The sequence below is a fragment of the Lemur catta genome, chromosome 1 (assembly GCF_020740605.2).
Source record: "Lemur catta isolate mLemCat1 chromosome 1, mLemCat1.pri, whole genome shotgun sequence".
NCBI classification, from domain to species: Eukaryota; Metazoa; Chordata; class Mammalia; order Primates; family Lemuridae; genus Lemur; species Lemur catta.
In genome coordinates, this window is record NC_059128.1 from 38,375,440 (window position 1) to 38,390,127 (window position 14,688).

The following is a 14,688-nucleotide window of genomic DNA, read 5'->3' on the forward strand; positions in this document are numbered from 1 at the left end:
TCTTCCCATATTTCCCATCCCATTTCCCTAGCCAATTCATAATCCTCACTGGGACTCATTTTATTGTCACTTCCTCTGCAAAGCCTTCCCAGACCACCCTTGTCTTTAAACTAGTTGAGCGCCAGGTCATTATCTCATGGCACACTAGAACTTCATATGCTTATCACACCTACAGCTAAGAATTATGAGTTAATTGTTTAACATCTACCTCATTGATTATACCTTGATTATACATTCCATGAAGAGAGAGATCTTTTTCTGTCTTGTTCACTGTCTGGCTCCTGGGCCTTAGCATAATGCTTGACACATAGAAGATACTCAATAAATTGTTGATGAATGAATTCTGGTAATAGGTTTTATGTACGGTTGAATATAGTTTCAAATGCTTTCACAATTTTGATAGCTATGTTAAATTACAAGGCCTATAAGAAGGTACATAAGCAAATTGATAGGTTAATCCATATAGATTTCTATAATTTAAAGCTATTTCATAGAAGACATAGTATGTAATAGTCTTTTAAAATGTGTTAAGTATAACCATCTTTCTTAGTGAAAGCTAGGAAAACTAGAAATTTAACACAAACAAACAATAAGAGCACACAATGGAATACTAAAACAGAAAGCTCCATAATCTTTAAATAACTGAATTTTACAGAGAACACCTTCCATTATATTATATTAAGGAGTACCTTTATACTTTTACTCTCTTAGTCACATGTAAGAGCTATGTATTCAAAGTTTAGCTAAACTCAAAATATACCCAATATTTGAATTGTCATACCTAGTTAACATTCATTTAATTTCATAATCCTTTCCAACCTCTAAATAAAAGGATTTTAACAGTGTCTACATAACTATACAATGAATATACAAATTTATTCCCTGTTAGCAACATTCCAATAGTTCATTAAAAAATTTATATCAATTAGAAGGGATACCACTTAAGCTGATAACTTAGTTATCTCAGATTTACTAAATTGATACTGAAGGAAATCATTAAAATATCTAACATATAAATCTAAGGTTGCCTCCTAGGTCCAACTGGACTTGCATGACATTTTTTCATTTTTATAATTCAGTACTAGAAATATTTTATTGTAAAAGTTGTGAAGAATATGCTGAAATGCTTTATTTTATGAAATTGGATTTTCCAACTGTAAGTTACTGGCACTTACAGAAAAAGCAATCACTTAAATGAAAACTAAAAATATAAAGCCTATGTTTAAAACATGGCCTTTATTAATACTGCCCGCTGAGCTCCACTTTTGTTTTACATTGAAATACTTCTGCTTTGCAAAGAAAAGACAAAAAAGTGCATTTTACAAGAGTACGTTTTTGTTTTTAATTCTCTGAGAAAATGGAAGGAATCTGAATCACAAGTTCACAATGTGGTAAAATGAAATTAAGAAACAATGATTTCAGTAACGCTATGCCATCACTAGTGTTTAGCTCTGACTTTGTTCTTGTAAATCAGATCCTGATATACAGAGCATCTAGGTTATTACTCTACAGCATATTAAACACAGAAAAGGAGGTTTAAAAAAACCCCTTTCAATGTACAAACATGGATTTAAAAATTGCTTTTTAAAAAATCACCTTTTTACAGAATGTATATATGCAAAACTGCTTTAAATACATGATTTTTGAAGAATTATTTACAAAATGTATCAGTCTGTGGAACAATTCACAGACAAAGCATACATAGTTGCTTTACTTAGTTGTTGCATCTCAACTTTGGGAGATATAAATTTATTCGGCAGTATAGCAAACATAAAAACTGTGACAAAGTATCTTAAGGGCAACCAAAAATTTGATCCTTAAAACAGTTTAAATACTAGGACTGCCAAAGTTTCTAAACAAGGACGTACTTTAATGATCCAGATGCCCATTTATAGATCTGTATACTGTCTGAAGGACTGAGACAGACCCCCTTCAATACAAGCAAGGCTGCTGGATGCAACCTCCTGTAAAAGGGACAGCTGAGAGCTATTATCATCCAAAGAGTGAATTAACCTAGAATTTTCTTTTTTTCAATTTTATTAATATTTTAAAAAATACATAAAAATACAACATCCAATGTCTGAATAAATATATTTAACAAGTTGCAAGATAATACCTTATTTTACACAAAATTTTCAGCTTTAGAAATCTTGTTAAATAACTTCATTGTTGTTATATATTTCATTTTTGTCTTTTTGTAACAAAATAAAAACTCTGAAATTACATAGAAAAAAGACAAAATATTTTTGTCAAGGGATAAGATAGTCCACTGAAAACTTATTCACAATTCCACTGTAAACATTAATAACATTAAAATATTTGCATAATTGTGTGCTCAAAAATCCTATAAAAAGTGGAAGACTTATTACAACTGTAGTTTTCAGTCAACTACACTTCCTTTCACAATTTATTTTGTCCCATTTACACCTTTAAACCTGGGCACACTGCTGAACATATACTTTGGCAGTTCTAAATAGCAAGTGCTTCCACAAAAATAAAAAAACAACAACAATTAAAAAAAAAACACAACATAAACCCCCTACTCACCAAGGTGTTCAAATACATCTTAGTGAAAGTGCAGCAGTAACTATTCAGCTGGATAATATTTTGATGTTTATCATGTGCACTTGCTTGTCTATGATTCCTATAACCCCTGAAAGCTTTATTATACAAATTCAAATTTGCTAAGTGCCCTTTTTTCTATATCACAAAAAAAGAAAAAAGAAGAGGAAAAATTATGACAAATATGGCAGGCTGCCTCACCTTCACTTATTAATCAGCTTATTTTTTGCAACAAGAAAAAAGAAGAGAGAAGGGAATAGATACAATCCAGCCTGGAAAAGTATACAGGATATACTTAGCAATGTCAAACCAGTTGAGTGCTTTCTGTGGTTGTATTTTAGGGTTTTGGGATTTATGTCCATGGCAGCAAACTGCTGGGAAGGCAGAGAAAATGTTTATCACCTGCATTCTACAGCAAGTACATTTTGTGGGGGAGATGATGATGAAGGACTCATTCCAGTGTCCGATGAAGCAGATGACATGGAGGCTCCCGCATGAGACACTGTGGGATGAAAATAACTACATTAGACTCAAAAACTATTACACAAAGATACCTAGCTAATGGCAAGTTAGAAATAAAATTCTTAACATTATTCACTCCATTCACAGGCTTCTTAAATGTTGCATGAAGAATAACAAATTGTCAGCAAAAATTTTGTTTGGCTCAATTAAGTGGAATTAATCTTTGATCAGTTAAGTAACTCAACATTTCAAGAAATACATCATAAGGCCAAGTGTGGTAGCTTGCACCTGTAATCTCAGCACTTTGGGATCACTTCGAGACTGGCCTGGGAAACAATGAGACCCTGTCCCTACAAAAAATAAAAAAATTAGTTGGGTATGGTGCCGCATGCCTGTAGTCCTAGCTACTCAGGAGGCTGAAGTGGGAAGATCCCTCGGGCCCAGGAGTTCAAGGCTGCAGTGAGCTATGATTGGCCACTGCACTCCAGCTAGGTGACAGAGTGAGACCCCTTCTCTAAGAGACATCATAAAATATTAAAATTAAAGATAGACAAACTCTTAAACCCCTACTTAGAAGATCCCAAGAAGGAACTTGGCTTGCCCCAAATCAGAAACAAAGTCAACCTGAGATAAATTCTCACCATAGGGAATTTCTGCTTTATTTCTGGGTCATAGGATCATAAGAGAATTCACTTAACCCGGAGAATTTCCTGTAACTGTCAAGTATGAGAATAAGAGAGATCAGAATGGAAGTACAGGGGTGTAATAACAAAAAAAGTCCTCAAATGGCTTTGACATAAATCTCTCTAGGAGGACATAACACAAATTAAGGATCACTACCCTATGCGTTAGGTGCTTTGCCATTTTTCAGCTTTTGCTTTTATCTTCTTTCCTTGCAAAACTCTGTCGCCTGCCAATCTTTGCCTGATTGCTCTTATTTTATTTAAAGTTTCAATTTTTCTTTATTCAAGTATCATTATAACAGTTTCTTCTATGCATGCTTGAAATCACTCGATATCTCAACTTAATGACTCCCTACAAAAAAATTAAGAAAATAAAAAAGGGACAAAGACTATAATTAAAAAAAAACTTTCTAGTTGTCTGAAACTTGTATCACCTTTAGGAAAGAAACTAAAGCAGTGGAGTGTTCTCTGAAGAAATTTCAATTTGTTAATTTGCTCTTTTCTTCTTTTTATATTCAAAAGTTCCATAAAGACTTCTTGCTATTTACAGTTTTTAAAAGAAAAGAACAAACATGGAAAGTCTGATATTTGCGCCACTTAGTTATTTCCAGTAACTAAAAACTGGTGGACGTGGAGTAGAATGATTCAAGACCACACATGACACAAGTCATTCTACCTGTGATTTATCCCCTGCATCTCTGCCAGAGGCAGAAAACTTCTCTCAACATGGTCAAGGCTATTAAGTAATTTACCTTTTTTTTTTTTTTTTAAAGACATCCTCCTGGAGCCCTCCCCTCGGATTCCATCCTATTCCTAGAATAGTTGCTTTCCAGGCCTGCTGTGTAATGGTCATCCTACAGCTTCCATTCACCATCACCTCCTGATTTTCCTTTACCGGTTTCCTACATAGGATTCCTTGTTTGCTGGATCCCATGTTGTTGTCTTAGCTTGGCTTCTAGTTTCTAGTACTACCAATGAGAAATATCACATAAGAAACCTGATGTTCTGAGATCCATTTCTTTTGTATGAGCCTTTATTTTTCTTTCTTTTTTTTTTTCTTTTTTTTTTGTGTATGAACCTTTATATGGTAAACTTTTAGAATCTCTTTATTCATAGGGTTCTGAAATTTCATGAGGTGCTTTGGATTCCCCCCATTCTTTATAGAGGGTTATAGCAAATCCTTTCAATCTTTTAACTCATATCCTTCAGTTCTGGAATTTTTAAAGTAATATTTGATAAATTCCTCCTATGTTTATTCAGTGCTTTCTTTCTAAAAATCCTATGATTCAGAAGTTGGATCTTTTTGGCAGATCCTATATCTCTCTTATTTCTTTTCTCCTATTGTATCTTTGACCCTCTACTGGGATTTCTTCAGCTTTACTGTCTATCCTTTCAAGGAATTTTAAAAAAATTCCTGCTATCATATTTTTAAGAGATCCTTCTTGTTCTCTAAATTTTTAAAATAGTAGCCATACTTTTGTTTCAAGGTTGTAGTATTTTTTCCTTTATCTCTAGATACAAATTGGGCATCCCTAATCCAAATATCTGCAATCAGAAATGTTCCAAAGTCTGCAACTTTTTGAGTGCTGACATGATGTCCCAAGTGGAAAATTCCACACATAAGTAACAAAAACTTTGTTTCATGCACAAAGTTATTTAAAATATTATATAAAATTAACTTCAGGTTTGTGTACATGGTGTATATGAAACATAAATGAATTTTGTGTTTAGACTTGGGTTCCCTCTCCAAGATATCTCATTATGTATAATGCAAATATTCCAACATCTGAAAAAATCCAAAACATTTCTGGTCCCAAGTATTTTGGATAAGGGATACTCAACCAGTGTTAACTACTGGCTATAATTTTGTGCCTTTTTTTTTTTTTCCCAATATGGCATACTGTCTGTTTTTTCCAAACTTTATTCTGTTTTTCTTTGGCTTCTGTCATTACATAAAGACTTTCCTCAAATATCTAGTCATGTGGCTTCCATATTTAAGAGAGGGACATTAGAAAGCTGACTGGAAGCTGTATATGAGCAGCAGGACTTTTCAGTATGGGCAATGCACCTGTAATGATTGGCCAGGATCTTGCTTTTTGGTTCAGGAACGCCCAAATGTTAGGTCATTTTTCCTTGGGTTGGTCATTTTCTTTAGAAGAATTCTCCAATTTCCTCCCAAGAATGAGAGTATATGCTTGGCTGCCGGCTTTCAGGGAGCCAAGAGGATTAGATCTTGGCTGGAAGCAGGACAGCAGTCTTACCAGTCAGTATGCAGACTTTCACTCCATCCATTATCTTTGGCTTAGCACTTAACCCTTACCTTCAGCTATTGCTGGTGTCCCTGAGTCTTTAAGCCTACAGATTCCCTTCACCTTCTGTTAAGTTAATCTATTTTCTGCTAGAGTTGGGGGAGAGATGTAGCCTTGCTTCACAAAGCAGGAGGAGAGGATCCAATTTCTCCTTCCATTTTCAACCAAACTCCATTTTTTGGCGTCATCCCATATCCCTCCCTTGAGAGCTTTTCTGGCATTATAGGTATTAATTAACTTTCTTTTCATTTTGTCCCATTGCAAGGACAAGCAAGCTTAGGTTTTAGCATTGTCTCATCTGCTAGAACAGTTACAATGGCCCATCTGATGCTCAGCTTCCAAAAGATATGCTGTTTACATTCCTTTTTTTTTTAAAGACAGGGTTTTGCTCTGTCACCAAGCCTGGAATGTAGTGGTGTCATCATGGCTCACTGCAACTTCCAACTCCCAGGCTCAAGGGATCCTCCTGCTTCAGCCTCCCAAATAGCTGGGACTACAGGTGTGCACCACCACACTGGCCTGCTGACGTTTCTTATGTGCTGTAGTCAGCTGTCTCATTCTCTTGTCCTTGGGGACATAGGGCTTTTAATTTCCTTTACTGTTATTTTAGTGGGGCTTGGGGGCATCCCATGCTCATCACAGATACGAGCATGTCCATGTTTAACTAGAAATCAATCCTATAAATTTTGAAGGTCTAGCTCAGACATTACTCCCTCTCCATGGTTACTCCAAAGTAACCTCTCCTTCCACTAACTCCTGTACTTACTAGTTAATATATCACTCTTAGGGCACACACTGTCCCACTATGTGTTAAGATCTTTGAGATCAAAGCCTGTATCTCATTCATCTCTGTACTTCTACCACATGGCAGAGTGCCTGGCACATGGTACATACTCACTGAAGTTGTTGAGCTGCACTGCCTTAAACTATAATTGCTTAGGAAATGACTTATAATCCCAACAAGATAATCTTCTTGAGGATAAGCCTTATGCCTTATTTATTTTAGTGAACCCCATAATAACAAATATAGCACCTGTTAATAGGCAGCCAATAAATGTTTGTTGAGCAAACATTCAGAGGGAGTAAGCGCTACTTGAGAAACCACCACATTTAGTAAAATCACTCATTTGTAAAACAGTTCATACTCATTTTGAAGGGTCTCACTCTAATTCAGTTGACCCACTCACTTCAACAATAGCAACAAAGAAGAAAAAACTAGGTATTTAAAAACAGCAATTAACGAATGTGTACTACAGTTAAAAAGCAACAGACTTAAATCTTCTTAAATGATAGGATGTATATTTGAAAAATAAGGTAAGAAAAATTATAATAAAATTACCTTCTCTGTCTTTCTTTTTTAATCTTTTTCTCCTCCTGTCTATGGTTGCAACTTCAGACTTCAAAGACATGTAATATTTTCTGATCTCCTGTAGTTTTTCTTGAAGAAATGAGATTCTCTCTGTACTGTTCATATTATCTAATTCATCTTAAGGGGGAAAAAGTTAATTTAGATTTTTAAATAACTATATGAGAAAAAAAAGATGGTATTTCTATCAAAAGTCTAACTTATATGTCAACAAAATCTTTAGTTTATTAAAACATACCTATTATAAAAATTACATTAAACTAAAAAAGCTATATTAAGCTAAATTAGGCTCTAGAAACAGGAAATACATGAATTAAATTGATGATTAAGAGTTCTATTTATATCCCAAATTTCCTATACTAAACACACATTACTTAAATGATCAGAAAAACATAAGAAAACATCAACACAAAGCAACCCTGATCTATAATTAATTTATCAGAATTGTTAGTTTCTATAGATGTTTTCTTCAATTAGCTATTCCTAATTATTAGTACTACAAAAGGCACTTCAGTTTCATTGATTTATATAAATCATAACAAGATTTTATTTCTTAACTGGAGATCCTCTTCCAGTCAATATTTAGCAAGTCGTGTTATGAAAAGACACAGATTTGTATTTAAGATAACAAGTGGTTACTACTGATAATATTTGGAATACCTAACTAAATTTGTTAATCATTATTTCTTACTTTATTAACATTAATCCAAGTTAACATTTTAAGATATATTCCACATTACAATATACATTTATCAGGTTTTCTATAAGCATCTTACTGAGTTGAAAGCTCCATTTATATGTCCTAGGGGAAGAATTTGGATGTTTTTCTCTGTGTTTATCTTTCTCTCCGTCTTTGATGTGAGGGGATATTCTTGCAGGAGATCGTGCAAGTTTCTGAGGCTTAGATACACTAAGATGCTTTACTGGGGTACATTTACTTGAATTGTCTAGGACGGGAAGATCTTCACTATCACTGCTTTGTCCTATAATAAAAGAAATTTGGCTCAGACATTATAAATGATAAAAACCTTAAATATCAAAATACAACAGACCCAGCAATTATACTTCTTGGTATCCTACAGAAATAAGTGCACAAATGCACAAAGTTTATAAACTGTAAAAAGAATGGAAATAACCCAAAATGCCCACCAATAGGGAAATGGTTAAAAATTATGTACTATTGAATACTTTGTTAAAGTTGTTAAACAGAATGAGCTAGAGTTCATAAGAACAAAAATGGCAAAATACCCAATATATATTGTTAAGTGAAAAAACAAACTTATAAAACAATAATTAGTATTACCCCATTTATGTTTAAAACAAAACATAAAAATAACCCAAAAGAGGATCAACCCCAACTATATGTATGAAAAAGAGCAAAAAAAAAGATCAATGTATACACATCCAACTTTTAATATATGTATCATAAAACATGAGGAGGTATTTATTTGCAACTCTGCCTCCCTCCCCAGCAAATTCATGAGAGGAGAAGCTTTTGGTTTTCCCTTAATAACAAATTAGAGGTCTCAACTTGATTTCCTTTTTTTCAGTTTCTACACCCTATCTCCACTCTATTCACTCTCACAAGGCAATCTTACCTTCTACTGGAATGGCAAAGCTGACAGTTACACACCAAATTCCCAGCCCCTTTCCTACCTGTTTCTGTCCCATTGCCTTATTAATTTTTTTTTCCTTTTTTGGTCTCAAGAAAGAAGAGACTATGTTTCTGGACAAACTAATCTCTTCAGCTATGCTCTTAAACCACCTACTCCTAGCTCCTCTGGAATATCCCAATGTCAATTATCCATGTTCTTTAATCTTCAACTCCTTCCTTTCCTAGACTTTACCAAGATGCTTAGATCTTTCCCATCCTTAGAAAGAGAAGGAAAGAAGGAGAGGAAAACTTCCTTCTTTAGTTGGCACTTCTTCTCTTTAGAGTCAAATTTCTTAAAAGAGAAATTCATTGTTAACCTTCTAACCATGGCTATGTGCTCTTATTAGGGTCCCTAAAACTTAGTGTTGGCCAAATTCAATGAATGTATTTTAATCCTACTTCAATATTCAATCTAAAGCATTTGAAGTTTCTTTCTTATTCAAACCCACTAGTGTTTATTGATTTCCATTTATCTTGAGACAGTTACTACTTTACTCCTCTTGGCCAATATAAGGGGTGCATCCCACATAATTCTACTTTTGATCATTTTTCTTCTCATTTTACAACTCTTCCATTGCAATCTCATCATCTTCTAAAAGCAGACTTTCTTCTCAGCTCCAAACCCTTTTTCCTCTCAATACTGGGTATCTCTAACTCAACATTCCCCAAAGTATTCTTCCAACAACCTGTTGCTACTCCTATATTTTATATCTCAGTTAATTAATTCCTTATTCCTGACTAATCATAACAAAATCCTAGTATTTTATTTCACATATTTCTTTAATTCATCCCTTCTTTCACTGCCTTCATCAAGCAATCCAAAGAGTCTTTCCAAAAAGTAAAACTGATCACTTCCTTCCTTCCTTCTTAAATCTTTCTAACTTTTTATTTTGAAACAATCTTTAAACTTACAAAAAAGTTGTAAGAATACCAAAAATTTTTTTCTGACCCATTTGAAGGGAAGGTAAGTTGCCTTGCCAGACTTGAGTACTGTGGTGTGTATTTCTCACAAACAAGAACATTCTCCTTGTACAGTTATCTAGTGCTGTGTTACAAATTAGCCCAAAACTTTGCAGTTTAAAACTACAAATGTTTAATATCTCACACAGTTTCTGAGGGTCAGAATCTGGGAACAGCTTGACTATATGGTGCAATCTTGTGAGGGTGCAATCTTGTGAGGGTGCACTCCAAACTTTTATGCAGGGCTTGGGCTCTGATGACTTGACAGTGGCTGGAGGATCTGCTTCCAAGATGGCTCATTCACGTGGTCCTCCCCAAAGATCACTCACATGTCTTCTCAACAATGGCAGCCAACTTCCCCAATAGGAAGTGATCCGATGGAGAGCGAGAAGGAATTTGCAGGGTCTTGTATGACTCATTCTCCGAAGTCACTGCCACTTTATTTTATTTGTTAGAAGTCAGTCACTAAATTCAGCCCATACTCAAGGGGAGGAGAATTAGACTTCACCTCTTGAAGGGAAAAGTATCAATGAATTTGAGGATATGTTTTTTAAACCACCACACTTCTACAGAACCATAATACAACCTTCAAAATCAGATATGTTACTATAACCTAAACCCTCGGATGCCACAGAAATCTCTCTACTTGACCCAATGATGTTCTTTATAGCAGTAGAATCCAGGTGAGAATGATATACTGTATTTATAATATTAATAGTTGTTGGTTCTCTTAAGTCTCCTTCAATCTGGAATAGTTCTTCTTTCCTTGATGTTCAAGGAAATGTTGATGTTGATGTTCCTTGACAGTTTTGAAAATTATGGGCCAGTTATTTCATAGAATATCCTTCAGTCTGACTTTGTTGATGGTTCCTTGTGATTAGATTCAGGTTATACATCTTTGACAGGAATATCACAGATGTGCTGCTATGTTCTTCCTGTTGCATCTTGTCAGATGGTACCTGATTTCAATTTGTCTCATTTCAATTTGTCCCATCAAAGTGGCGTTCACTTTTGTCTACCAGGCTTCTCCACCTTAAAGTTACTCATATTCCCTTTGTAATTGCTGCTACCTTTCTAGTCTCACCTCCTATCACTCTTTCTCTAGTCTCTAGACCTTCATTGTCCAACTGCTAGCCACCTGTGACTACTAAGGATCTGAAATGTGGCTCAAAGGTTTTCCTTTGAAATGTCTTTTATGTTATATAAATTATATGATCTTTTCCTTGGAATATTCTACTATAATGCAGAATTTCTCTTTCAGACTTAAATGAAGGCATATTTTGGAGGTAAAATTTTAATTTTTCAAAATAATTTATTTCTACTATATTCTACTAAATTTTATTCTTCAGTATACAGAAGTTTGTTTTTTGTGTAATCGATCCATTCTGATTTACTAATCTTGTTTGTTGCAATTAGAATTACCTTTATTTCCTCATGTTTTAAAATTACCAAACTATTTATAAATCAGTTTTTCTAGCTTAACGGAAAACATTCCCTTCAGAAATGTAAACTTTATCTATATTTAACACCACAGCAAATGTTATTTTTCTTTTATTCAAGATTCCCAAATTATGTTCTTCTAATATTAAACTGCTTTACATAAGAAATACAAATAGAATAAGCATAAAAAATAATCACACTTCTAAATAAAATTGACAAGCACCTTCAGATTGAAAGTTAATGGAAAAAATGGCTATTTTCAGAATGTAATAAACCAAACTTATTTTCAAAGTAACACACATGATCAAGCCAACAAACTGCTAAAAATACTAACACTGTGCTAAAGTCAACATTGAAAAATACCAACCTGTTCCATTCTTTTCATTTTTGGCTGCAGCACTCGTTCGCTTTGGGGTACGCTTTTGCTTTTTTGCCAATAATCCGCCATTTCCATCACTTGGCCTTTTCTGACCTGAAATAAGGGGAAAGAGAGAATTTAGAAAAAAAAAAAAAAAAAAAAGCAAGTATATTTATTCACCTGTCTACTCTGCATTTATTTCCACATATATATTTTTATTTTACAAAGACAAGAAAAAGAAAGTACTCTTTACAGATCATCAGTACCTAAAACTCTTAACATTAATTTTTGGTTTTAATATAAAGGCTATTTTTTCCCTAGAAAATCCTTACCCTTTTCTCTGCTCTCTCGTTCTTGTACAATTATGCTACAGTTACCAGCAGCAACACTGGCTTCAAAGCCATTTGCTGATTCCCTCTCGCAGGGACCTTCTTGAGATTCTTCAGCAATACTATCAACTTCAATAGTTATGTCACTCTCACTTTTTACACTTCGAGACTCATCTTGACTGAGAGTAAGTGGTGAAGCTACTGAAAAGTTATGCTGGACTACAGGAGGTAGGGCAGGTGGAACAGAAACAAGAGAGTTAGACTCAGAGCTTTCAACTACTACATCTTCAATACTGGTCTTATCCTTTTCATCCAAATCATCCAAATCTACTTCATGGCAAACTAAGGTTTCAGGCCCAATCAGAGGCATGGCATCCTCTTCTTCTTTTAGTGGAGTATTTACAGTTTCTTCAGCTGGACTATCAAATTTTTCACTAGTCAATTGTTGAAGGCATTGGTTTGACTCTGCTACCAATGATGGCATTCCCTCATTTTCTGGTTCAAAGTGCTGTTCAAAATTTAAGTTTTTTGTTCCTTCAGATACAATGCAATCACTGGTCCTTTCTTGAGATACATTATTTGTCATTTCCATTCCATTCTCAATTCTTATTTTTTTCTCTGGTGATGATTGTCCTAATATTTTCCGTTTCAATTTTTTTTCTTTTGTACATTGATCAATTTCATCTTCAGTAGCAGAAGAAAAGTTTTTATTGTCTAATGAAGAAAATTCAAGACTATGAGCTTCTATGTGAGGTTCACTTCCTGCTTCACTCTGGCTAAATGATGAAATCTTTATAATTTCTAAAGAAAGATCTTTTGTCTTGCTTCGTCTTCCTTTTCCTTTAGGAGATTTTTCTGCCTCTTTCTTAACTTCTTCTACTTGTTCCACTTTGTTTCCAAAAATCTGTACTATTTGTTCATTTTCTCCAACTTCTAACTTCAGGGTTTCTAAAGGCTGCAATTGAGTCCTATCGTTTTCTTTTAACATATGTGCAGCAATCTTTGGATTTTCTTCATCTAGTTTATCATCACTTAAATTTTCATTTTTGTCCAGTTCTTCCTTAATATCAGGGGAAAGTTCTTCATTTATCAAATTCTTTTCTAAAGGGTCTTCAGTTTCACTATCAGATGAACAAGAGTCTGTAAAAGAAAACATTATTATATTATACAGGTTTTTTACATTAATTACTAATGTAATTTTATACTAAAAATACTACCAAAAACCAACAAAATCCTTAATCATGCACCTCTGAGTACCTCCCTGTAGAAATATCTCTGGTACAAAATAAATCACAACATTTGTATGAAAAATTGGTGGGGGGATTTCAAATTAAACTCCATGTAAAAATACATTACTGGCATTTTACTGTCTCATCTATATAAAGAGCTATTTTGGAATATTCACTAGTATCATATTTAGGCTAAAATAGACCGTAGGAAAATCAAAAGATTAGTACAGTACTGAGATATGCACTTAATATGTTAAATGGTTTGAGATAAGGTCTAGTCAGTCCTGATTAATACATATGAGGGCCATTTTGTGTCCTAAGAAAGAAATACAACATTCCACTTAAAATAATTGTGGAAATAAGAGATGTTTAAAATAAGCAATATGAATTCCCAAAACTTTAAATATTCTTATTCTTATTAACAAGGAAATCACAGGTAAGCCATCTTCTAATAAAAGAAATTATTCACTGTGAGGGAATTTTAAAAATAATTTTTATAATAATAAATAATAAAATAAATAAAATTTTAAAATAGTAAAGTAGGATTCTATGACTGCATAGGAGCTATAAAATAAAAAATTCTATCCACATGGTGCTCACATCTTAAAGAAGTTCAAAACAGCAAACATGACAATATTTTTTTAATGAAAAGGTATGTAAAGTTTTGTTTTGTGGTTTTATCATAAATAAAATGTAGAATTCATTTTTATCATGTTTAAAAAAATCTTTTTATGTGGTAGCTTAATAAGGCTGTTCTGTAGGTTGTACAATGCACAAGGCATGCCTTCCAAAGGGAGTACCTTTCACTTTGTGATTTTATATTTATGTATTATGACAACCTACTGCCAGCAGATGGCAGTAAAGAGGAAGGATGCCCTCTTAAAATTTGCACACAAGCACTATATGGACTAATGGCAAACCTATAGTTTGGAATAGCTTTTTCCTTGAAGGGAGGGAAATTTTTATGTAAGACAAGCATTTAACATTTCTTCAATTACATTAAAAATATACAAAGGTATAAAAGTGGGGGAAATGAGTAAAAGCAGAATAAAATACGTTCACTTAGACTCATCACAAAATATGCCTATACCACATTAAATGCCTAAAGCACATTAGTTTGTGCTTTCTTTGAACAATATGTTCTTAGCATTTTTGAAAGATCCTAGATGAACAGCACTGAATTTACAGGAGACACTGGTGCATGCTTTGAAGGAAAGTGTAGCACACACTAGGGTACATGGATTGTCAATTCACCCACCATTAAAGTAAAATAATTCTAAAATATTTATAAGAAAAGGTATTCCTAAATTAAAACATCACTAAATTTTAAATAAAA

At 33.7% G+C, this 14,688-nt stretch overlaps 1 protein-coding gene across 1 annotated transcript in view; it reads right to left on the bottom strand.

The window, feature by feature from the left end:
* Positions 1-1,217: 1,217 nt before the first annotated feature.
* Positions 1,218-14,688, bottom strand: part of ARID4A (AT-rich interaction domain 4A) — a 67,722-nt gene continuing 54,251 nt past the window's right edge. The window contains exons 20-24 of the mRNA XM_045566519.1: positions 12,127-13,263; positions 11,804-11,908; positions 8,159-8,365; positions 7,356-7,502; positions 1,218-3,064 (exon numbers count right to left, since the gene is read on the bottom strand). Of these exons, the coding sequence (XP_045422475.1) occupies positions 2,961-3,064; positions 7,356-7,502; positions 8,159-8,365; positions 11,804-11,908; positions 12,127-13,263 (1,700 nt within the window). The 3' untranslated portion in view covers positions 1,218-2,960. The remainder of the gene's footprint in view (positions 3,065-7,355; positions 7,503-8,158; positions 8,366-11,803; positions 11,909-12,126; positions 13,264-14,688) is intronic.